Source organism: Melozone crissalis, unplaced genomic scaffold (assembly GCF_028551555.1).
Source record: "Melozone crissalis strain CALT ecotype California unplaced genomic scaffold, PUWL_Pcris_2 ptg000016l_1, whole genome shotgun sequence".
In the NCBI taxonomy this organism is placed as follows: domain Eukaryota; kingdom Metazoa; phylum Chordata; class Aves; order Passeriformes; family Passerellidae; genus Melozone; species Melozone crissalis.
The window spans coordinates 56,113,386-56,140,280 of NW_026535794.1; the positions used below are offsets into that span (position 1 = coordinate 56,113,386).

A 26,895-nucleotide genomic window follows, 5' to 3' on the forward strand; every position below is an offset into this window, starting at 1 on the left:
GTTTTGTGTTTTGTTGCAGCTTTGTCTCTAATGGAGTAATTGTTTAGCATATTGTTCAATATAGTTCCTCTGTGTCCAGAGCCGAGTTTATGTTTAAAGATCTCACCACCCATTGCTTTCAATGTGGTTTTCAACAATCCATTGTACCATTCAATTTTTACAGAGGCTGGTTTGTGTTAGGGAATATGATATGTCCTCTTCATACCATGCTCTTTGGCCCAGGAGTCTATGAGGTGATTTTTAAAATGAGTCTGGTTATCCAACTCAGTTCTTTCTGGGGTGCCATGTTATTACAGGACTTCTCTTTCAAGGCTCAAGATGGTGGCCTTGGCAGTGGTGTGAGGCACAGGGCACATTTCCAGCCATCCAGGTCCAGTGGTTGCTTCCACCATTGTAAGAACAATGGCCTTGCAGTGCCCACCTTGTGGGTTTGCAGGAGTGTGATGCAATCCATCTGCCAGGCCTCCCCATATTTATATTTCAACCACTGTCCCCCATATCACAGAGGCTTTACCCATTTGGCCTGTGTAGGGCCCCAATCAACTTGGTAGATGGGACTTTTGAAGAGGCTTCATGTACTCTGGATGCACAGGAGGAATACTGACAAGATATTCTCAAGAGATCAAAACAACACAAAAGACTTTACTAGCAAACTTACAAAAATCAGGGAACTAGCAAACTTAAGAAAATCAGGGAACTGGCATCCAGTCAACATAAAACATTTCTCAAAACATTAACTTGACCCATTCAGTTCAGTAAATGCTACACTTATCTGATGTTAAGTTGCAATATTTCAAGAAGGGAGAATTAGAAGACAAAGAAAAAAGAGAAAGAAAGACAAAGAAGACCTAGAAAAGCACATATATATAGCTACCAACTCCTGGGTTCCAATGGTGTTCAGACAGAACTTCTAAAAATAAAGTAAGGTCTACACAATTAGATGGCCTCTTGTTCGGCCTTAAATACCCCTTGGCCTTCCTGGGCCCTTCCCCCAAGTCGGACTTCTGGTCATTTCGCCACTCAGAAACTGGGTTAAAGGCTCCAGGGGTGGATGTGGAGCATTGTGCCAGGGATTGGCAGGCTCTGCCAGGCTGGGATACTGGCTCTAAGGGGGTGGTGTATGCAGGGCAGTGTGCTGCTTTGCCAAGGCAAGGCCCAACCTGACCCTTCCCCTCTGCATGCACCCCAAAATGTCCTGAGACATCAATCTTTCCAGTCTCTCACAGCCTGCTTGATTGCAGTGTATGTTTTACCGTTGAGGATAACCTGGGAGATAGTGTCTGTGTTTATGTCCACCGCTCAAACATGAGCCCGCCTGTATGTTGCATGTCTTCCTTAATGGCTTAAGGTGTCATGGGCCCACTAAGCCAGAAATAATTCACACTTATGCTGTCAATCCAGATCCACATGAGACACTTTAGTCTTAACAGCTTGATCCACCTATCCATTGTTGTGGTGTTCTTCAGTAGCCTGACTGTTGGGTATGTGTGCATCTCCATGACGTACTTTTACAGCCAAGTTCTCTACCTCTGCAGTGATGTGCTGCCACATTTCAGCAGCCCAAATTAGTTTCCCTCTGTGGTGCCAATGCTTCTTTCTTTCCATAGGTCTAACTATCACACAGAGCATTTGCTACTGTCAACAAATCAGTCTTGGAGTAGAGCACTGGCCATTTATCTCTGTCAGTCATATCAGTAAATTGCAGCCAGACAGCTTTCAGCTCTGCAACCTAACTTGATCCACCTTGTTCCTTAATAGCTTCTGTGACTCACTGCATAGGACTCCATACAGCTTTTAATTTTTTATGTACCCCTGAAATACAGCAGGAACTGTCAGTTAAGAGGATGTATCACTTTTCTTTTTCAGGTGGTTGATTATATGGTGTGGGCCCCTTAGCAGATGACATCTTTTCCTTTTCATCCTCTGCAGATAGTTCAAAATTTTTCCTCAGGTCAATTCGTGATGATTTCCGAGATCCCTGGGTGACTAGGTTTTCCTATTCAAGCTTACTGTGTGATCAATGTGATCTACTTACTCCTTGTAGCAAAAGAGGCATGATGTGTGGAAGGGACTTTCCTTTTGAACATCCAGCACAGCAGTGGCTGTCGGGGTGCCAAGAGGAGCTGGTGCCAATCACTTCTTAAGCAGCTTGAACCCCTACATAAGCTGCCAGTATCTTTTTTTTGGCAGGGATATAGTAGGCTTTGCTTCTTTTGTATTCCTGACTCCAAGACTACTGCATGAACAGTCTCCTGTTTATTTGTTTAAAAGTTTGTTGTTGTTAAGGACCTCATTTGAAACCATTCCTCTTCCCAGTCACTTGATAGAGAGGGCTTATGATCTGACTGTAATTTGAAACATGGATTCTCCAAAAACCCACAGCACTGAGGAAAACTTGTCTTTACTTTTAGCAGATTGGCAGGGACATAGCTGCAATTTTCTTGACCACATCTATTGGAATCTGATGATATGCCATTTTATTCCCAAAAACTGATGTTCTTGGGCAGGTCCCTTGACTTTGCTTTATAGCAATACCAGCCTTCAGGGGGATATGAATTATTTTCTTCCCTTTCTCAAAACTTTGTCAACTGTTTTGCCCCACATGATGTACTGCACTGTTCTAGAGCCTCACCCTTTTCCAGTGCAGTCTGGATAAGTCCATGGCAAACAGTGGAGCTGTGTTTCCTCCCTTTGGACAGCTGAATCCATGTGTACTCAACATCCCTTCAGGGGAATACAAACTGTTGCCTGCACTGTCTTGCTAAAGGAATGGAGAAAAATGCATTAGCAAAATATCAGTGGTGGCACCACTTTGCTGCCTTGGACTCCAGTTTGCACTGAAGCTCCAGCATGTCCACAGCAGCACTCAGAGGTGGTGTGACTTTGTTCCAGCCATGATAGTCCACTGTCAGCCTCCTCTCTCCATTGGACTTATGCACTGTCATGTAGGGATATTAAAGGGTTGCTCTCCAGTTTATGACTCATCTCATGGATGGAGGTGACAGAGTCCTGGTTTGTGTGGTACTGTCGGTGCGCTGTTGTGATAGCGATCAGTACATGTTGTTCTTTGATCATCACCCATCCCACAGCAGAAGGTCCTCCGAGAAACCAAGAAAAGTATTCAGCTAATTTTCTCTATCTCGACAACAGTTACCTCAAAATCCCAACAGTGCCCTTTTGGATCCTTGAAATACCCTCTCTTGAGTTAATATATGCCAAGGACACTCAGGGTCTCTTGACCAATCAGAATTGGAGTGTTTTTGCCATTCATTCCCAGTCAAGTTTGTTTCAGCTCCTATCCTGTCAGCTGTCACCCCGGAAACAGAGATAGATTCTGCCTCTATAGATCTTGATGGCATCAGGGTACATTCTGTGCCAGTGTCAACCAAAGTCCTATACTCTTGCAGGTCTGATGCACAAAGCCATCAGATCCACAGAGTCTAATAGATCAGATTGTCCCTTTCCTCCTCCTGGAGGCACAGCTCCTCTAGTTCTTGTCATAGTAGTCATTGTTCATGTCTTATAAATATTAACTTTAGGTCCTTTCAGGAGGATCAGAAATAACATTCAGCCCATCCGTTCTGACAACTAGCCCACTGGAAACTGGAGCAGCATTTATCCTTGAAGAATTTTCTGTGGTGGTTGTCCTTCCTCTCAACTCACACACCTGTGCTGCTGGGACAGAGATGGGTTTTCCATCCCACTTCCTCATGTCCTCTCTGTGATCATGAAGGTAAAAGCACAGGTTACCTTGTGGTGTGTACTGTCTCAAGAGCAACTGGAATTGTAGTTCCCAAGTAAGTGTCTACTGAGACCCTGCAAACCACATTGCTGCTCTTTTTGCTTCCCCACCTCGCCCTCCCTCTGCCCTCTGTGGCAGGCTGGACAGGAGAATTGGAGGTACAAAAAGTAAAGGCTATGTGTTAAGATAAGAACAATTTACTGGAAATAGCATTTAGACAAGACACAAACATAACAGCAACAATACTAAAAACAAGTGTACAAAAGAGAGAGATTCACATGCAAAATGCTCAGTGCAGAGCCAGACCCAACTGCAGCCACATAAAATACCAGAAAAAGACTTCTTCACCCTGTAGGAGACTCCCTTTTCCACTGGTAATGATGTGAGGTGATACAGAATACCCTCCAGGTTCTGGCCATGTTCCCTCTTGCTTACTGCAAAAATCTTCTCTGTCCTTGGTGGAACCAGAACAAGTTTCAAGTCCTCTGCCATAAGCATGGACTTCTTCCCCGAGAACAGGTTGCTCAGAGCCCCATCCTGCACTCTTAATGTTTTCAAGTATGGAGCATCCCCAACAACCTGTTCCAGTACCTCACCACCCTCACAATAAAGAATTTATTCTATATATCTAACCCAAATTTCCCCCTTTTAATATGTTACTCCTTGTTCTATCTCTAGAGTTCCTAATGGAGAGTCTCTCTCCAGCTTTTCTGTAGGTCTCCTTCAGATAATGGAAGGTTGCTATGAGGTCTCTATGCAGTCTTCTTCAGGCAGAACAGCCTTGACTTTCTCAGCCTGCCTTCATACGGGAAGGACTCTGATCCCTTAATCAACTTTGTGGCCCTCCTCTGGACTTGTTCCAACAGTTCCATGCCCTTCTTATGTGGGGGGCACTGGAACTGTATGCAGTTTTCCAGGTGGTGTTTCACAAAAGCAGGGTACAGGGAGAATCACTTCCCTTGACCTGCTGGCCATGCTCCTTTTGATGCAGCCCAGGATTTGATTGACTTTCTAGGCTGTGAGCACACACTGCTGGCTCATGTTGACTTTTTCACCACCTGTCACAGCCAAGTCCTTCCTCACAGAACTGCTCTCAATCACTTCTCTTCCCAGTCTGTAGATGCTCCTGTGATTGCCCCAACACAGATGTAGGACCTTTCACTTTGCTTTATTGAACTTCATGAGGTTTTCACTGGCCAACCTCTCAAGCCTGTTGAGATCTTTCTGGATGGCATTATTCCTTCCCTTCATCATATTGAGGTGGGCAGAGCTTGGTCATCAGTGTATTTGCTAAGGGTGCACCAATCTCACTGTCCATGTTGCCAACAAAGATGTTGAACAGTGTCAGCCCCAACACCAGTTCCTGAGGGACACCACTTGTCACTGGTTTCCATGTGACAATGAGCCATTACCACACCACTGTTTGGGTGCAGCCATCCAGCTAAGTCTTTATGCACTGAGTGGTCCATCCATCAAATACATGTCTCTCCTGTTTAGAGACAAGCAAGTCATCCAGGACAGTGTTGAGTACTTTGCACAAGTCCAGGTAAACAATGTCAATTGCTTTGCCCCTATCCACCAACTCTATAGCCCTGTCATAGAAAGCCATCAAACTTGTCAGGCATGACTTCCCCTTAATGAAGCCATGTTGGTTATCACCAGTCATCTCTTTGTTCACCAACATGGTTTCCAGGAGAATATGCTCGTTGATCTTGCCTGGTACAGATGTGAGACTGAATTGTCTGTAGTTCCTTGGGTCTTCCACTTTCCCCTTTTAAAAAATGGAGGTTATATTTCCCTTTTTTTCAGTCTGTCATGGTTTGATACTGGCTAGATGCCAGGAACCTACAAAAGATTTTTGCTCCCTCTCTTCTGCTGCAGTTCAGTAGAGGATAGAGGAAATAAAAATTAACAAAGGGCTCATGAGTTGAGATAAGAATTGGAAGAAAAATACTCTAAGGGCAAAACAGGTTCAAATTTAAAGTTATAAGGTAAATTTATTATTAACACAGTCAGGGGAGGATATAAGAGATCATTTCCCCCCAGCTCTCTCCCTCTTTCCCACTGGCAGTGCAGAGAGACAGGCTATGGGGTTTTGGTCAGTTTGTTACTTGAGATCTTCTTCTGTTTGCTCAGAGAGAGGAGTCTTTCCTCTGCTATGCCATGAGGTCCCTCCTACAGGCAAATACTCTTTCAGAAAACTGTTGTAGTGTGGGTCACTCATCCAAAGGGTGCAGTCCTCTAAGCTACTCTAGTTTGGAAGCAAAGACCCTCTCTATCTCTGGAAGCAGGGGCCCTGTCTCTCTATTCAGATCTCCCACTGGTTCACAGCTTTCTCTGACATCCACTCACTCCAGCATGAGCACTTTTCCCACAGGCTGCAAGTGTATCTCTGAATCTCCCATGGACTTCATGTACTACAAGGGGACAGTTTGTTTTGCCATAGTCCTCACCACAGCCTGCAGTGGAATTTTGTCTCCAATGCTTGAAGCACCTCCTCCCCCTCCCTTGTTTTCCACTGAACTTGGTGTCACCATGTTGTTTTCTCTAACACGTCCTCACTTCCTCCTCATCTGTGACTGGAATGAAACCTGTTGCTTGTAGGTGCCATTGGCAATATGTTCCACTAATTCAAAGATCTTGCAAGATCTTGCAGTGCCGAGAGGTCGATCTCATCTAGGTTCTGTGTTGAGGAGTTGCTTGTTATCTTTTTCTGCTGCTGGCTAGGCGACCCCACCACCATCGTGGGGGCAGTGGTGGCTGCTGTGGCACTGGTGCTATTTAATGCCTCTCCTCACATGGGGCACTGGGAAGGAGAAGCCGCCAGTGCTGCCCCTGCCCTTCTGCCTGCGGCATGGCTGGCTAGGGGCAGCGAGGCAGGCAAGGCTCTAGGGGCCACACCAAGATGGTGGTGGCTGCAGCAGCGCATCCCCACTGGCTGTGCCAGGATGGCCCCTGGGGGCACCTCGCCATGCCTGGAAACAAAACCTGCTTGTGTACTATTTTTATTTTCTTCTTATGCACTTTCACAGGGGCGGTAACAACCTCTCTAATTGGGCCAGCAGCATGTCCATCTTCAAAGCTGTTAGAGATTTATCCTTGAAGACTTTTCTGTGAAACTAAAACCTCTATTTTTAGTTTTGAGTATTGCAACATGATCTGGTTTTCTAGGTGCGTGAGACACAGTGGAAGCTTCTAGCAGCTTCTCACAGAAACTACCCCTGTAGCGCCCTACCCGCTACCAAAAACCGGGCTGTGCCAAATCAACCCACAGTCATCAACAATTTCACCTGACTGCCTCAGTTTCTCAAATATGATGGATAATAGCTTAGTAACTTCGTCTACCCTTAGGACCCATGGATGAATCTCATCAGATCCCATAGACTTGCGCACATTCTGGTTCCTTAGGTGGTCTTGAACTTGATTCCCTCCTACAGTGGGCTTAGGCTCTTCACTCTTGCAGTCTTTGCATTTTCCTTTTGTGACTTGGGCAGGGAGGGTGTCTGGAGCACTTGCTGTGGGAGACTGAGGCATAAAATTAATTTAGAATCTCAGTCTTCTCCATATTCCAGGCCTATCCAGGTAGCCAGGTCTCCCACTTCCTCCTGGAGAGGGCCCACATTATCCCTAGTCATTTTTTTGTTATCACGGTAACTATAGAAGCTCTTTCTATTGTCTTTGACATCTCTGGCTAGACTCAATTCTAACTGGGTTTTAGCTTGTCTTTGCTTCTACCTTCAGTAAACTTCTTTTTTATCTCTGAGGTGCTCAGCAGCTCCTTATCCATGTATAGACGGCTCTTGGCATTTTTGCCCCATATTCTCTTGATAAAATGCATTGTTCCTGAGCTTGGAGGAAGAGATCCTTGAATATTAGCCAGTATTCTTGTGCCGCTCTGCTTGCCAGGGCTCTACCACAGGGTACTCTATGATTTTATTATATGTATAATATATTATCTATTGTATATTAAATATATTTATTGACAGTTTTTTCAGGTACCTATTTTTAAAGATGCAAATTAAAAATTGTTAGATTTGTGTCTGATGTGTTATAATGGATGTTGTTTTTTTATAAAAGGCAACAGTGGTTTGAAAATGCTTAATTCTGGAAGATATAGTTTGTTGTCTTTGGATGTCATTGTCAACAAATTCAGTGACTATATTGTGTTTGAACAGTTTCCTTGAAAAACTAATTCACACTAATATCTCCAAAAGAACTAGTCTGCCAACAGGAAGGCATGCTTTGGGAAATACTGATTAGAAGATTGCTGGTTGTGAAAAAAGTATATAGCAGCCTTTCTTTCTCTCCCACATCTGAAATTTATTCTTGTTCAGCTCTCACATTTATTCAGTGGAATGTCTCATCTCACCTCATCTTTAGCCTTCTGAAGACACAATGACCGCCTAAGATAATCTCCTGGCTCATTTCTTTCACTAGTGGGAGAAGGCAGTGCACACTTTCCTGAGGAAGTATATGACAGACAGGTTTATCATTGCTATCCACCCCCAGTGACTTCCATTAGCATCTGTATATCTGATTTCTATAAACGGTTTGTGCTAGGTGAAGCAGTTGACTTGAATTAAAAAAAAAACAAAACATGACCAATCCTTTTAACTGCTTATATTTGCTCATTCAGTTCCCAAAGTTCAGAACCAGAGAATGAGGGGGGTGTTTGCATATTGAAGGAGTTCCTTTGGGCTCCTTTGGAGTTCTCAGTAGCAGGACAGGGAGACAATGATAATTCGCAGGACTTGGCACTGAGGAAGTGCCTAGGCTGTTGTTGTATTGAAAATCATTCAGTAAGCCAAAGTTTGCTAAAGTTTACAGTGCAGGACTTCCTTTGATAGGCTTGAAGGAATTTGTAAATGGGAAGTGAAAACCTAAACTATTTAATTTCACTTACAGTTGACTAATGTTGTCAAAAGTTTATCTCAACGTTCTTTCATGTTCCACTCACGGTGAGTTGAAACAAGCTTTTTACTATCCTGCCAAGGCCACTGAACTTATTGTTGTTGTACTTTCATGCTTCTAATAATAATAAAAATAATTGATTATTTAATGTTTAAATGTTTGTATTTTTATTCAAAGGAGGGATAATACTTCAGGAAACATGAAGAAGACAAAGCAATTACTTGGGAAATTGCATATAATTTTTTTGGATTAAAATGTGTAGCAGTACTGTGTGTTTGCTCTTTGCACATGTTTTTATTTCCTCTGAATCTTGTGACTTGCATTTTTTTGTATACAAAAGCAGTGACAGAAGATAGCTATCCAGCCTTATAAAAATTCATTTTGTCACAGGCTACCAGTTACTCTATTTTTAGTTTCAAGAATTGCAACATGATCTGGCTTTCTAGATGTGTCTTTTCCACAGTGAAAACATTATATACGTATGCAGAGCCGTACATTAAGATGCGGCAGAGTGTGGAATGAATAATATCTGCTGACTATTGTAAAAAGAGGTATTGAACTTCTAGGTTACTTCCTGTATATGCTTGTGTATGCCGCCAGATCTCTCTTGGAATGGGTTTCAGGGATTTGCTATGCTGTTGGGGAAGACAAAACAGGAAAGCCTTATAAATATGATTGTCTGGCAAAAGATTTTGAGAATATAGAAACTATAAGCGAGATTGAAATGAAAGCAAGCTTTGAGATACCTTAGTTAGTGAACAATTGGAAGACAATGGTGTGGCTAGCTGAAGGTAATCCCCTTTTGATGAAAAAATACTCTTTGCTTGCAGACAGGTCCAAGGCTCAGAACAGACCCTACTAGCTTGGCAGAAGGGGTCCAAAGAGTAATTTTTAGGGTTTAAAATGTAACACAGTATGGTAATGTAATGATTCTTATAGGCTGTATGTAAGTGCTGTAAGATTTGTATATTGTACTAGATTGGTTAGAGAGAAGTGAGAATTAGAATATTCAACACAGAAGAGGATTTATTGTATTGTAACGAGAACTTCACTCTCTTACACCTTTTACTCTCTTATGCTTTTGCTCTCTTACCCTTTTATGCTCTTACCCTCTCATCCTCTCTACCCCTCTCTTCTCTCGGGCCTGCTCCAAGCTGTGGCTGGCAGCTCCCAGCACGGCCCTGCACCCAGGCTGTTGGCAATAAACCCCAATTTCCACAACCTGGCTTCAGAGATCTCTCATCTCCGTCCATCTCGACTGTCCTACCCCCCAACGCTCCTACACTATGCAAACTGTGGAGACATCTGTCCGCCCAGCTGACTGAAACTACTGCACATGTGCATTACATGCATAACCACCTGTAGTCTGCGCTGAATAATTTTGGACAGTGTTAAATATCCTGTGTATTTGCTTTACAGTTTTTTTACACCCCAACAGGCAGACAGATACTGTTGCAGGGCATCTGTCAGACCGTCTATGTGCTTAGATAGTCTGCACATGCTCTTTAACTCTGACATGACTCTCAGAATATCCAAGTTATCAAGCTTGTCAATTATAATGAGATGGCAGACACATGCCTATTTCTATGTAGGAATTCTTTGATATGGCTCACTGCTTCTCAAACTTAGTAAGAATGTCTTACCAGTAATTATGGTGGTTTTCCAGAGGAGAGCGAGGAATGTGCTGAAGTTCAGAAGGAAGAGTTTGTCTTTCAGTTCAGCAGATGCTTATTTTCCAAACTTTTTTGTGTCTATACTGAAGCCAGCTTTTATGCAGTCAGGTCTATTTCTGATAACTATTTTGTTAATTTATAAAGTTTGTTGTTGGTTTTACTTTTTTTTTAAAGCTATGGCTCTCAAAGGAATGTTATCACAAATGAGTTGATCTTAGAGCTGACTGCTAAGATCGAGTCCAACCGTTAACCCAGCACTGCCAAGCTCTCACTTAACTGTGTTCCTAAGTTCCACAGGTGAATTTGATTGAATTTCAAAATTATTTCAGCCACCTTGAAGCAGAATTTTTCAGGCAATAAATTTTCCTGGATTCTCTTCAGTCCATTTAGGATTATTAAAAAAAAAAAAAAAAAAACAAAAACAAAAACGATACATTAAAGGCAAACTATCACCAGACTCTTATTTAATACAATTAATTGGGAGTAGCTGCTCAATGAATAGAGTAGTGACTCAATGAATCAGCAATAGTTAAAGATAATGGATGGTAAGACAAAGACAGTGTAATTTTTTCACATGATGGTGTGAGAAACAACAGTACTTCTGTTTTTCTAAATGATTGATGCACATAGTACTTTGCATAATCTTCATTGACGAATGTTGGTTCCAAGAAGCAATCATTACTCACTGTGCTATTATTGAACATGAGTTTTGAATGAGTTGCAGCATAAAGCTACCAATTACTTATATCAATTAAGTAAAAGTCAGGAAGAACCAAAGGTCAGGTTCTCTCTGTAAAATTGACTGCTGTGGCTTGCACAGAGTGTTTCTGGTAGCTAGTTAATTGTCATAACTGCAGACTCCCCATACAGGGAATGAAGAAACAAGGAGGCATATGCAGCAATGCTTACTGTTCAAATGTGAAAGTAGTGAGTACTGTTTAATATACACGAGATATATGGTGGCTACTTGATCTAATGAAAATCATAGTATTTCCTAATCTTGTATAGTATTTCTACAATAGTGTTTCTAAATATACTCTAATAGAGTTTTGCATGTGTATGTCAATCATTAGGAATAAGAGTAATTTGTTAACAGATACTATTCAAGAAGTTCCTTCTTATGGCTGAATTGAAATTGTCCTCTCTTAGGTCCTGTGTTAAATTTAAAGTAATTTCTATTTTTACTTATTTCAGTTTTGAGTAGGGAACAGATAGATGATTAATGGAAGTGATTGTCCTGCCCTGCTCTGCACTGATATGGCCTCACCTTGAGTACTATGTGCAGTTTTGTGCACCACAATATAAGATATTATATTATTAGAAAGTGTCCATAGGAAAGCCACAAGTATGGTGAAAGATCTGGAGGGGAAGCCTTACAAAGAATGACTGAGACCACATGATCTGTTCAGACTGGAGAAGAGGAGACTAAGAGGAAACATTGCAGTCTTCAACAATCTCTTGAGGGGAAGTGAAGGGGTGGATACTGATCTCTTCCCTCTCATGACTAGTGACAGCACTCAAGGAGTCTTAGTTCAGAAGCCTTTGGGCACGGCTCTCAGGCATATGTTGTGATTCTTGGGGTGTCCTGTGTAGGGTCAGAGGCTGGACTCAGTGATACTGATGGGTCCCTTCCAACTCATCATATTCTATCATTCTGTGTTGGTATGATTCTGTGATAACCCATGGAATTATGTATATTTACCTGACATTATTGTAACTGGTGTTTAAAAAGTAATTTTTGTTGACTTTATGTATCAACATGAAAAAAAACATCAAAATCTTGTAGACTTCCAAAAGTTCTCACCTGTCAAGATGTATGCAAGGCCTCACCCTGGGAACTGACACTCACCTTAAACCTATTTTGCTTTATACTAATCAGATTTTTGTTTTCCCTTCTTTAGATTACGGTCTTTGGTAAAGCAATTGGAGAGAGGGGAAGCTTCAGTTGTAGATCTAAAGAAGAATTTGGAATATGCAGCGACTGTTCTTGAGTCAGTATACATTGATGAAACTAGGTGAGCTAACTACAGGCATCAGCACTCATATCTAGCACCAGTTGTAATTTACATGACAGTTGTGAAAGTTGGTTGAGCCAAGATTTATTACTTGTAGACAATATGGTTTTAATCATTAGAAGATTGTATTCTGCTTAGAAGAGATCTTCAGTCCTTCATTTAAAAAGTTCTTTAGTTTCCTGGAAAAGGGAAGGAGATCAAAACCAAATATAACAGTAATACACTTTTTCTTACAGAAATGCTTTCATAGTTATTGCAGCCTGAGTAGACTCAACTATTTCTTCTGAACAATGTTAAATTTCTCACTTGTATGATGTCTTTGAAATTTAAAAAAAAAAATTACTCATGAACAGAGGTTGACTGGCAAAATGTTGCAGAGGAGTTTGCCCCCTCTTGGTTTCATGCCATTTACCCAGTGATTAATGCACTTCCAGAGTCAACACAGATGACCAGAATAGGAGACGAGAGGACTGTGTGTTACTAACTCAGATGCTAGAAATTCCCAGAAATGACCATAAATTACCTTGAAAGGCAGAAAGTTCAGAAATATGATGAGCTGAAGATGTAAAGATTAGAGGATCACGTAGTTTTGCTTCAGAAGGCTGATATGCCTTGTTTCTCAGCCTAGTAGCGAGTTCCACAATCTGAAATGTAAGTACATAAGAGAATAAACAAACAGTTGAAGAGTTGTACTAGTGTGTTTTGTTAGGGCTGATGAATCAAAGACTTTTAACAGCTGCTTTAATTAGAAAATAGATGAGTTTCTTTTTTAATAATGTTGTAGTGCTCTCTAAGGAACTCTGTTTACCCTTCTGTTTCCTCATGCTTCTAGGCGTTTACTGGACACAGAAGATGAACTCAGTGATCTCCGGTCTGACTCTGTGCCCTCAGAGGTCCGTGACTGGTTGGCTTCCACCTTCACACGGCAAATGGGGATGATGCTTAAAAGGACTGAGGAAAAGCCACGGTTCAGGAGTATCGTCCATGCAGTGCAAGCTGGGATATTTGTGGAAAGGTGAAGTGTTATGTGATTACTTTATTCTACTATCTACCCAGGTACTGCAGGTTTCACCTATAGTATGTCATGGCACCATGACAGGAGGTGGAGAGAAGTACCTTAGGCCAGAAGACCTCAGAGGACTAGCGGAAGACTGCTGAATGAAGAACACTTTAATGTGCTTCTGTTAATGTTTCTACATAGATCTGGGTAACATCTAAAAACATGTGATTTAGTAAAAGACTGAAAACTGAAACAGTACCTAGTCCTCTGTTCTTAATATAGTACGGATGTAATAGCACACAGTATAATTTTGATGGACAATATACACTTCTGCATAGTCCTAGATCAGGAGTGACAGCATTTAAAATTTGGACAGATCAAACTCTCCCTTGCTTCCATTTACTTCTGTGGTCTAGTATTTCTTATGAAGACGTTCTAAGATACAGAACAAAGTCCTTTACCATATTATTACTGGAGCTAACCATAGATAAAACTGGTGTGAAAATTCTGGACCTTAGAGAGGATTTCAAAAAATCCATTGAGCTCTCTAAGCCTTCCCTCTTGTGATGTACATCGCAACCTGTTGCTAAAACTGATTTTACTTTTTTAACCCTTTAAAACATTTATTCATTTCAATTTGGATTCCTAATCTTACCTTTTCTTGTCAAGTAACCACTCTTCACTGACCTTCTTTGTTTAAGCCAGGAGGAGGGCTGGCATGTGTGAAACTGTCAGCATTTTTTGGACACCCTGAAAGACAGCAGCTCTCATATCTCTGGTGTAATTTTGTAACAGCAAAATTCAAGTCAGGAGTGGAAGAGCAGAACACCTTTCACTGTTGATCACAATCGCAGTGACAGCACAACAGCCCTCTGTGCAGGAGGTTATGCATATCAGACAGTGGACCACAATCCACACAGACTCACAGAATCCTCCTTTGTCATGACTATAGCAAATATTTTTGTCTGCACACTAAAATTACTGTACATGTGCTAAGAGTAGCAGCAAACTGTAATAAGACTAAACCTCCAATTTCTCCTTGGGACAGATTTCTCCAAGGTTTGACAGGCTACTTGTGAATTAACTCTCATTCTGCGGGGCATTTGCTCAACAAGGAAGTAAAGGCAGAAAGCTGGCTTAGTGGGCTGTTTTCCAGCTGACCTGGATCACTGTGAGCCAAAGAAGGAAGTGTTCAGATATAATATGGCACTGGAAGAGGGTTGTGACTCTCCTGAGCTAAGGGAAAGGGCCTCTGCCTCAATTGTCTCTTAAGAGAATACTATGGAGCTTCAGACTAGAGAAAGGAAGGGATAAGAGATTCTGTGATTTGGGAATGGGCGAATATAAGTCTCCGAAGGTGAATGACTTTTTTCAGGTCTGAGTGCAGAATATGACAAAGAAAAATGGCTGTGAAGGAAGACTTTGCATAGGATCATTCAGAGATGAGAATTTTCCATCATCTCCTTTTAGTCCTACAGTGCTTTAGGGCAAAAAAAAAGGTGACCTGTGGAAAGACCTAGCTATGACAGAGTTTCTACATTTCCCAAATCCTGTTAAGCACAGTGTTTCCTGAAAACAATTTGAAATACTTGTAGCTACCTTATAATCTGTTTAAAATATACTTTATAATCAATTTTAAAATCTGGTACATTACATACTTTGTTTAATATGGTTACAGATGTTGATTATTGCCTTGTTCTTTTTCTCTCACTCCCTGAAACACAGACACATGGCAAACACTGAAAAGGTTTTATACTAATCTTGAAAACATGCAGACAAAAATAACAGCTGAATCACACTGAAGTTGATTCATTTCATACAAATAATTTCTGAAGTACACTCAGAATTAGCTTGCATGTGGGCCAGCAAGGACTAAGGGAACGGAAAGGTCAGTACAGTTATGTGCAATGGAAAATGGGGAGCACTTTGTTAATTTGAGTGTAGCCTTTCCATCTGATGAAGACTTGGTACTGGCAAATTCTTTGTAATGTTCAGCTCAGTAACCAAGCTGTGAGATACTGGGGAATGTATAATCTCAAATTAAGCTATACAATAAGAATAGTATTGAGAATATTGGGCAAGTTAGGAACAAAATGGAAGGAAAAAAGATCCATATTCCAGTTAGGGTTTTCTATGCTAAACAAGGTCTCCTGTAAACAAGGTCTCTTTGTCAGTTGTTTTATGAGTTTTGTTGATTGTTTGTTTTGTTTCATTTAATTATATTTATGTGTTGCTTTATCTATTTAATCTTGGTAGAATGTACAGGCGTACTTCAAATATGGTCGGCTTGAGCTACCCACCAGCTGTAATTGGAGTGCTAAAGGTAATCCCAACAAAAAGGTGTTGAAGGGGGGTCTGTACAAAGCATAAAAATAATACTGTGATATTTGACAGGATACAGGGGGATCTTAATACTTTGTCTTTCTTTCTCTCTGACATTCAGTTAGTTCACATACATTAATCATTTAACGGGCCTAAGGGATTATCCTTTCAATAAAAGAAAGAATGAACTTTAAGACTGCGGTCATTTTCAGGTTGTGAAAGTTGCAATTCTGTTCTAGATGACAGTGATTAAAATGAAGATTTAGGAATCACTCATATTTCACAAGGTAGAAAGAAAATGCAAATGGAGAGACGTGGAGAAGGGAAAGGATCTGTTGATGTGAGAGAAGGGAATTTCTTGCATTGTTCAGCTTCAGGTCTTCAAAGTGGCAATCACTTTATAAAAATTGACCCTTCTTTGAGTTTTGAGGTTTCAGAGTGAAAACAGTTAGTCAGAAGTAGTCTGAAAAATAAACAGTGCTTCAATCCATGGGACAATGGCAAAATCCTTGACTTAGGCAGGAATTATCAAGACTACAAACAAGTTGACAACTATCTGCCAGTTCTGCAGATTACATGTTGCATGTGGTTCAACCACGTCATGCAATGGTGAAAAAAGGTGATATAGTGGAGCAATACCAAGGGTATTAAGTATAAAACTCATTAAGACATCTTGCAGCATTTCTCCACACTGGAAAGATTTGCAGTTAAGCTATCCTTTTCATTTTGAATAGTAGAACTCATCAAAAGATGTGGTGGAATTGCAAGAAGAATGATCAAACATGCACTTCCTATACAGAATCAAAGTGTCCACCCACACCTTTTTCCAACTGCATGTTGACTAGTGCTAGCTTCACTTGCTTCACTCCTGAAAGGGGATATAAATTCTTTGTTCTTCTGCAACTACAGTCTATAGCATCTTATGAGAGAAGATATCTATAATGGGTACCTCTTCTCCTGAGTTTCTCTGCAGTAACAAGACAGTTGAAGGATCATCACCTACTCTCAACCGACTTAAGCCTTATAGAATTCCTCCATTTTTTCTATGTTTTTAAATGATTAGGTTGTAAAAAGAAGTGATCATGTTAGAATAAGTTAAAACAAACCAATAACAGCAAAAGCATTGACTAATTTTCCCCAGAGCGAAATAGCATCTACCTGGTCACTGTGCACTCTAGAATATATATTTTTTTTCAAAACTGTTTTGAGAACATGTCTTTGCTTGGATGTTTTTGGAGTTGGTAATGGATTTGGTTGAAATGGGAGTTACTTTGAAGAAACCAAAACAGTCTCCCTAGCAAAGTAGTCACAGCACCAAGCCTGATGGAGTTCAAGAAGCATTTGGATGACGCTCTCAGGCACAAGGTGTGGCTCTTGGGGATGTCCTGTGAAGGACTAGGAGGTGGACTTGATGATTCTTGTGGGTCCTTTCCAACTCAGCATATTCTATGATTCTGTGAAGTCTTCTGTCTTAAAAACCATATTTCGTCTGAAATTTCGCAGTCCCATTTCCTCCATTGAAAATGGTATATTTTGTTGCTTGCTTCAGTCCAGTAAGGTCAATTTAAAAACCCTTACAGTGACCTGACTGCTCAGTGTGCTCTGAAAAATGACCTGATGATTTAAGCATGCAAAAGGGTGTAGGAGTGTACTGCACACACACACATCTTCAACTGTTCTGGATTGCCATAATCAACATTCCCCTCAGAGTCATGCTAATAAGGACAAGGATTGAGATTAAATGAAGTCAAAACAAGCTTATTTTTAAACTACAAATTCTCATTTTTGCTGCTGTGGTCAAGAGGACATCTGTACTTAATAACTCAAAGCTGCGGAATCACAGCTTTGCGACAGAGGTTGGTTTTAAAAAGAATGAAATACTGCAATTTCTACAAAAAAAGGAAGGCTGTAGCAGCACAAGTTCTAGATGTATAATCTGTCCCATTTTTTCAGTGGATGAGAAGTTAGGCTTTTTTTTTAATTTAGTGCACAGCATCCCTCTCTCTTTATATATATTTTATACTAATTTTTCTACTGCGGCAATCTGCTGCCTTTCTGTGTGACATGGGTGAAGATAAAAGACTGGTTGTCCTAAAAGGACAATCAGCCTTGTCTTTCATTTGAATAGTGGTTATACAAACCATTCATAGAGACATGTTTACAGAGTACACTGTGATGATCTGCTGTTCATCAGTCTAGTGATAGAGATGGAATTTCACTGTCTAACATTAATTACTGCTGAAGGAGTTACATGGTTTAGAATTGAATTTTTCAGCCTTTTTTATGCCCATGCCATGACAGGAATATTTTCTAGGCTAGCAAATATACAGGTAATGAACACAGAACCTGTAGTCACTTACAATGTCTGCAGTATAGACTTCTGCTTATCTGTGGCTACAAAAATGTTGTGCCTTCCAGTAAGGTTGAGCAGAATAACATCTATCCCTGAATTTGCTTGTTGACTTATATATCAAGTCCCCAAAGGTTAAGAAGAGACAGAAAGTTAGGAAACTGAGCATTTAGAAAGAAGTAGAGTTTCTCTTCATCTTTTGCTAGATAATGAATGCTGTCACCTCCCACAGCCTTCCCTAACATTTGAGATTCACACTCAAACTTCTGCAAGAAGATTACACCTTAAAGTTTAGATGTAGGAGATGAGAAGTGAACTTGCCCTCCTTGATCTCTTGACTGACCAGCCTGAAACACTAGTAGGTAATTTACAGCTGACTGTAACTTTCCCAAATGGAATTAGATATTTATTCTTCTGTTTAAAGGTTAGAATTTTATATAATTGTTAGCACTTAGTGTATCACATCAGCCCAAATAGGACCATCTCAATGTCTCAGGTACTAAAACAAATAAGGATTTTTACCTTTTAGGATTCATCTTTTGGCGATTAAATTCCAGTGTAGAGAATTGCTGTGTTTAGAATAAACAAACAGCATATGTGTTCTTAATGGAAGCTTCTTAAACATAAATCACACAGCACTAATAAGTATACTGATACATATTCATTGGTTAAATGGATTATGAAGAATATATTGAAAAATAAATTATACTTTTACATCGTTACTGGATTTCTGAAATTGTGGGAGAAAGTGAAGAAATGGAATGATATGGTAAAAATGAGAACCATATTAACTGTCTTTTCTACCTCCTCTTGCAGAATGTAGACAAATGGTCCTTTGATGTATTTGCACTAAATGATGCCAGTGGGGATCATGCACTGAAATTCATTTTCTATGAACTTCTCACACGCTATGATCTGATCAATCGTTTCAAGGTCAGTAGTTAGAAGATGGCTATGTTTTTTCAACTTCCCTCTCATCCTGCTTTTTTTCAATTAGAAATGCAATTTTAGCGACCTTTGAAGAATTTGTGAACATTGCACTTTCCCTAATAAGCAAAAACAGACGTGATTACATAGTACTGTCAATTGCAATGACATGTCATGAACTAGGTGGGGTTCTAAACGAAATCCATTGGAAATACTGCATTTGGTCCTCTGAGAATGATGGTGTCATTTTGCTGAGCTTCATAGGCACAAAAGAGAACAGGAGAGTATGAAAGAAAATTCAAATTCATTCCAATTAGATTGGCCAGCAGACCAAAGTAGGTGATTCTACTCCCAACTCTACTCTCATAAGACCGCATTTGGAGTACTGCATCCAGATCATCCAGGTCTGGAGTTCTCAGCACAGGAAAGACATGGACTGTTGGAGCCATTGTAGAGGAGGGCTACAGAAATTATCAGAGGGCTGGAACACCTTTCCTGTGAGGAACAGCCAACAGAGTCAATGTTTTTAAGCCTGGAGAAGAGAAGGTTCTGTGGATTGTTTATTGCAGCCTTCTGGTACTTGTAGGGGACGTATAAGAAAAATGGAAGAAAACTTTATAGCAGGGCCTGTTGCAATAGGACAAGGGCTAATGATTTTAAACTAAAAATGGATAGACTTAAACTAGATATAAGGGAACATGCCCCTGTTCATTGCAGAGCAGGTTGACTAGGTGACTTTTCAAAGTCCCATCCAGCCCAAACTATTCTATAATTTTGTAATTGTTACAGAGGTTTCCTCCAACTTTGAAGAGGAAATATTGCCATCAAGTTCTTGACCGCTGTCCCCATGCAGATACTCTGTCATCCCTTCCACTGTTGACATTTCCATTTCCGAGGGGGTCCCAACTCACTTTGACTGGAAAGAGTTTACAGATGCCTAAATTTTTCAGGAACTGCCTATGCCTGATGAGACATCAAGATGCCTGCTTAGAACTGCATCCTCTGCTTAAATGTACCTAAGAGGAGAAGAGCAGTGATCTTTTATATGGAAAACTTAGCGTTTAATATATTTGCTGTCTGAGCAGAGGAAACTGGAGAACCCATGTTGTCAGTAACATGTGTTACCACCTGCATAGTCTCCTTTCTAGAAATCCCCTGAATTGCATTTTGTCAGGTAATTGCAGTTACTTTGAAGGCAGAAAAACATGACAATCCCATTTGATGGGCAGGCTAGATTTTGCTGTGAAAACCCTGAGGTCTGATAAATTATAGTCCTCTTAGACTATCTAGGATTTGCTATATCATGTGTTTCATTAGAAAATTTTAAATGTGAATAGTAAAGCAGAGATATATTCCAGTTGATTGTGAAGGTAACAGGCAGTTGCTTGCAATCTATTTGGAAATATTTCTCCATGGCAATCAATCCAGTGGTTGCTGTTACTTTTCATACTCTGTTCTCCAGACAAAATTTCACAGTAGATATATTTTGTGTATTATCTCCTTTGTGAGAAGAAGTCACATGTAATGTAATTATGGATGGTAAAACCAATTTGAAGTAGTAACCTGGATTCACTCTCTCTCTTGAATGACTATTTAAAATGTTCTAGTGTTTTGTTTGTTTGTGAAGTACATATGGCTCTTGGAGAACCTATTATCAAAATACTCGTGTCTGAATGGTAGCCATTAAAGCTGGGAGCTTTTTTGGGGTTTTGTTTGTTCATTTGGTGATGCTTTTTTGTTGTTTTTATTTTCCCCTTCCTTTGCTTCTGCGCTGCTTTACTTAGATTCCCATATCTGCCTTGGTGTCTTTTGTGGAAGCTCTGGAGGCTGGCTACAGTAAACACAAAAATCCTTATCACAACCTAATGCATGCTGCAGATGTCTCACAGACAGTCCATTATCTCCTTTTCAAGACAGGCACTGTGGTAAGTAAAAGCTTGGCATCCTGAATATATAGTGAGTTTACAAGAGTTTCTGGCTATTAATTGAGATAATGCACAGTGGAAGCTGTTTACACTGTAGACACACTTACTTTGATATGGCTGGACTAATAAAGGTAAAGACTTTGGATTATTTAGGAACAGAGGGTAAATGAAATTGTTGATTACTCTTTTAACAGTTATGTTAGGATGAATGACAGGATGAATGAGAAACCCAAGCTTGGTTTTTCACTCTGCCACAGATCTTCTGTGTGAATTTGCCAACGCACATTTACTGGAATTCATTTCACCTAATATGAAGAATTGTATAGTCTAAGGTTTCTTCTTAACTTAAGGTAGGGACAGAGTACATCCAAGTGATAATTCATTTGACTTATCTGAGCATAACAAGTGCTGGGACCTGGAAATGCTGGAAATGGTGACCTCAATCCACTTCTGTACAGCAAAAATATCTGGATTGGCTTGCACAGAAACCTACAGACAGCTGAAGTCTGACAACAATGACAGGAATGAACAAGGGCATAAAAAAACCTTAGTTCCCACAGTGGCTCTCAAGACAAACAACAGAAATACATTTGAGGATGGACTAGAGAAATTGAAGGAAGATAGATTCCAGAGTGAAGTGATTCCATTGCAGTTTGGATTTAGCTGGAGGCTCAGAAAGTTGCTGGCCCACACGGTTGGGGGGTAAATAAATAGCAGGGAAAGTTCAAAGGATACTTATGTATTCATTCTATTCTTCTTTCTCATGGCTACTGCTGCAGCCAGAAAAAAGAATGAAATTACCTTTAGTCTGATTATGTGGAGCAGATCTTTTCCCCACATTATTTGCCTCACTTTTTCCATGCATCTAATTTGCCCTTGCTCTTGTACTGGCAGAAGTGTAGAGGCAAAAGTGACAGTGAAAGGGAGGTTAATCTGTTAAATGTTTACCAGTTATCTCCTGTTATACCAGGGCCATTCAGTGATTGTTCTGTTTGTGGCTGGTACTTGAATACATGTAATTCTGTTCTATCACACTTCATTTCTCTGAGGTCCTTTCACTAAGCAGTGTGCAGTTCCAGGGTCATGGAGTCTTTGTATTGCAGAGCAGACACATGAACCCAGGTCAGCAGATGTTGAGGCTCATACTGCAGCTCAGGCCTTCTTGAACACTCCCCAGTTGTTACAAACTCTGTGTCTGGAACTGTTGAAAAAAAGGGTAAGGAAAAACCAAGTGCCTCAGTCTAACTAAATTCTAACACTTTCTCATGCAATGAACACCTTTGATCAACTATAAAAAAATCACTCTAAAAATTGTCTGTCAGCAACGCTTGTGGTGATATTTGTTTGCTGATGATACATTTTTCTGTGCAGCTCAATAACAAACCCAAAAAACTGCCACCAGTGTCTACTGGGTGATGGAGTATAGGAGAGAGAGGTACAAGCTAACAAGGCATAGTGCAGCACTTGCTATATCTTTTAGGCGAGTTTCAACCACTGTAGAGTTGCTCACACTTGGGAACTGTTTTGTGCATATGATCTGTATTTCTGCAGTTCTTTGATTGCCGCAAAGATGTTGCTTTCAATTCTGAAGCCAGAACTGGATGTTCTTCCTTGAGGAGTCACACAGTCCACAGCCTCCTGTTAACATCACAAGTTTCCTGTGTTGAATGTAGATTACACTTGTGAATTGCAGTCACACAGTAATTACAGCAGTAAACGCTGCTATTTATCAGAAGCAGATTTGGAAGGACTTAGGTGCTATCTGTCTCAAGAGGTGATTCAGACAGGCTGATCCTGATGGAAGTTGTGTCACTTGCCTCTGATTGTGCCTGAAGTAGAAAACACTTAGGTCAGAATTGCAGCTAATACAGTTACCTACTCAAAACTGCCTGTGAGATACTAAATTGGTCACTGTTGCTTTTAGGACATTAGTTACTGAAAATGCACTGCAAGCTGTAGTCAGTAGGAACAGGTGCAATGTTGAGTAATGTGAATTGTATTCTAGTGGTATTCCTCTAGAATTGTATTCTAGAGGAAATGGATTCGCTTTTTCACCTCAAAACAATGGAAGAAGGGCAGTTTTCATGCTCCAAAAGACTACTGGATTACAACAATTGCCCAAATATAGCTGATCTCCATCCTATGCATGTTCAGAACTACCTTTTTTCTATCTTGCTGCTTCTTGATCTGTTAGCCATTTAGCAACAACTCAGATGTGAGTGAACAACTACTATGTTGTTCTAGCCTGTGATGCACCAGTGCTGAATGGGATTTCCTACACTGCTTCTGAGTGCAATAAAGCAAGGAAAGTGTTTAAAAAGAGACAAACAGAAGTACATGAAAATACATGAATAAGCGATGGAGAAATGTGGACTTTTTTCCTCTGAGAGAGAGAATTCAGCAGACTAAAAAGAAATAAAAAACCAAACCCAAAAGAACCCCCCCAAAACCAAACTAAACAACCTCTGTTTCAGAGGGAAAGATGATCTGAAATCATAGAACAAATCAGATTGGAAAGACCTTTGAGATTATTGAGTCTAACCTATGACCTAACACTACCTTATCGATAAGACCATGGCACTAAGTGCTACTTCCAGTCTTTTCTTAACCACCTTCAGGGATCGTGACTCCAATGCCTCCTTTGGCAGCCCATTGTAATCCCCAATCACTCTTTCTGTGGAGAACTTTTTCCTAATGTCCAGCCTACACCTCCACTGGTGCAGCTTAAACTGCTCTTGTCCTGCAGCTAGTTGCCTCAGAGATGACATCAACTGCCACCTGCCTGCTGCTTTTGAGAGAGTTGTAGAGAGTGATAAGGTCTCTCCCCTGAGCCTCCTTTTCTCCAGGCTAAACAATCCCAGCTCCCTCAATTGCCCCTCATAGGACTTGTGCTCCAGACCCTTCACCAATCTTGTTACATTTCTCTGGAGATGCTCCAGCATCTCAACATCCTTCCTAAATTGAGAGGCCCAGAACTGGACACAGTACTCAAGGTGTGGCCTCACCAGTCCTCAGTACTGACAAAGAATCCCTTCCCACATCCTCCTGGACACACTATTCCTGATCCAGGGCAGGATGCCATTGGCCTTCTTGGCCATGTGGGCACGCTGCTGCCTCATGTTCAGTCTGCTGCCAGTCAGTACCCCCAGGGTCCCTCTCTGTCTGGCCACTGTCCAGTCACACTGTTCCCAGCCTGTAGTGCTGCAGGGGGTGGTTGTGACCAAAGTGCAGGATCTGACATTTGGTCTTGTTGAACTTTATATTGTTGGATTCATCCCATCAATCCAGCCTGTGCAGGTTGCTCTGCAGAGCTCTCCTACTCTCCAGCAGATTGAGATTCACAACCAACTTGGTGTCATCTGCAAACTTGCTAATGGTAGACTCAATCCCTTCATCCAGATCATCAGTAAAGATCTTAAACAGGACTGGGCCCATACACAGATCGCTGGGGGACACCGCTAGTGACAGGCCACCAACTGGGGACAGCACCATTCACCACCACTCTCTGGGCCTGGCCATTCAGCCAGTTTTTAACCCAGCAAAGAGTGCACCTGTCCAAGCCATGGGCTGTCAGCTTTTCTAGGATTATTCTGTGGGAGATGGTATCAAAGACTTTGCTGAAGTCCAGGTAAACAACATCCACAGCCTTTTCCACATCGACCAGGTGGGTCACCAGGTCAGAAAAGGAGATGAGGTTGGTTAGTCATGGCTGTCCCCTCCTAAATCCATGCTGGCTGGATCTGAATCCCTAGGCCATCCTGTAAGTGCCACATGGTCACACTCAAGATGAACTGGTGCATAACGTTGCTGGGCACTGAGATCAGGCTGACAGGCCTGCAGTTCCCTGGATCCTCCTTTTGGCCCTTCTTATGGATGGGCATCACACTGGCCAGCTTCCACTCATCTGGGACCTCCCTGGTTAGCCAGGACTGATGATAAATGATGGAGTGCAGCTTGGTGAGCTCTTCTGCCAGCTCCCTCATCACTCAGGATGGATCCCACCTCTGCTCCTCAAGTAAACTGAACTGAAAATACACACCGTGGTGGTATGCATCTACCTGCACATATATCATCACATTCCCCTTGATGAAACTTGGCTTTCTTGAGTTTTCCTCATTTCTCTCCTTGAAACATTGCTCTTTTAGAAGGGCACAGTTCCCCTTGCTCTGCCTTGGACTTTATTTGCTGTGGTTCAATTTACTTAGGTGAAAGTCCAGGACGAACACTGGTTTGGCTTTTACGTATCAGCCAGAGAAGTTTCCTTTAAAACAGCTGTCAGACTTCAGGGGAAAGGTAATGACATGCAACACTGACTTTCAACAGGGGATAAATAACTTACTTTAGAAGACAAAAGCCTGAGAAAATGACAACTTACCTGATTGCACTGTAATCTCTTTTCAGCACTGGCTGACAGAGCTGGAGATCTTCGCTATGATTTTTGCAGCTGCCATACATGATTATGAACACACTGGAACCACCAACAATTTTCACATCCAGACAAGGTGAGGCCACTGTAAATCATGACGAAGGGTCAGGAATTAGAGGGAGAAATCTTTGGAGAATAACAGCACAGCCACCTTGGAAAAGTGCAGGAACTTCTGCTTTCAAGTGTTGTGGGAGGAAAGTTAACTTTTTTAGGTTACATTTGATTTTCCCTTGTTCAAACATTCACAATGGAATGAATGTATTCTTCATTCCAGAGCACTGTTTCATATTAATAACCAGGAAAAAGAAAGTTCCAAAAATATTTCCATGTAAAGTTTTCAAAGACATAAGGCTGTATAGAGTGATGTATTTTGACAAAGTATTGAAGGAGCTACTGTAATTTTACAGTTTTTTCTCCTTGTTGAATTTGAGGATTCAGACAATATTGGCATAAATCAGGCATTCAGTCACGTTTGTTGCATTCATCAGTGAATATGAACACTACACATATTATTTTCACTTGAGTGGAAAGCCACACCTGCAGCAAGGGTATATGCTTACCACTACTTAATCAGGAAAATACTTTTTTAAAGTATCATAAATTGCTAGAGCATAATTAACTGATCACAACCTAGATGGAGCTATGTATTTTATAAAGCTTTTGGGTTGATGGAAGAGAGGAAAATAACATGAAGATGGCAGCAAAATTCAAAAGTGTGCAAGATTATGAAGTCTCTAGTTTCAGTGATGATTTGACATCCAATGTCTGTGTATAATTTTGACATTAGGAGTGTACTGGTAGAAATCCCAAAAATGTCTAGATGCCCTCGACTGACACTGCACGCTTGGACATTTTTAAAATGCATTGTAATTGAATTAGATTACATGTTTGTAATAAAAATAGATGTCTGTAGTGTGTTAGCTGAATCATGCTGTGCATCAATAATAGTTTCCAGGATAAAGCACACATATGCACACAAAAGACTGGGAATGTAGAAAGAAGTCTCTGTCTCTATTCTGGATGAAGCCACACTACTCTTCCTACAAATTTATGCATACAGGAATTAGGGATCTGCTGTACTTTCCAAATGCTTATAATAATATTCAAGGAAGGACAGTTGTAATTTAATTTTTCTAACATTAAACATCAGATGGTGTGAAGTGTCAGGGAATAAAAATATACACTGCTGTCTGTGAAGCAGATACGAGTAACAACTATAACAAAACATATCACCTTCTGTTGCTGTTAACTTCTTTGTCTTCAGACCAGTTTACCCATTCATCAATCACAGATCTCTGATCTGGGGCTTAACATCAGGCATGAGGTACCTTCGATCCTACTCTGTCCCACTGGCAATTGCCTTTCCAGACAGCATAGTCTAGCACACAGATGTCAGAAATCAGTTGAGTTATATCTTGCTTACAGACAGTTTGCTGTTCTGGAAACTGTATTGGGTCACATCTTGCAATTGCTTACTTGGGTACAGTCAGATTTTAATATCATAGATACATCCATAAGAGCTAGGAAAAAGCCTCATGGTTCTACTCTAAGTTTATATATCTCTCACAGCATTCAGTACTTGTTTTCAAGTATGTAACAAGGCA

The 26,895-nt window shown here is 40.8% G+C and overlaps 1 protein-coding gene across 1 annotated transcript in view; it reads left to right on the forward strand.

Moving 5' to 3' along the window:
- PDE1C (phosphodiesterase 1C) overlaps nt 1–26,895 on the forward strand; it is a 208,632-nt gene that overhangs the window by 137,219 nt on the left and 44,518 nt on the right. Inside the window, exons 4-9 of the mRNA XM_054274074.1 lie at nt 12,228–12,341; nt 13,174–13,356; nt 15,598–15,664; nt 18,830–18,946; nt 20,725–20,865; nt 25,267–25,367. Coding sequence (XP_054130049.1) covers nt 12,228–12,341; nt 13,174–13,356; nt 15,598–15,664; nt 18,830–18,946; nt 20,725–20,865; nt 25,267–25,367 — 723 coding nt within the window. The remainder of the gene's footprint in view (nt 1–12,227; nt 12,342–13,173; nt 13,357–15,597; nt 15,665–18,829; nt 18,947–20,724; nt 20,866–25,266; nt 25,368–26,895) is intronic.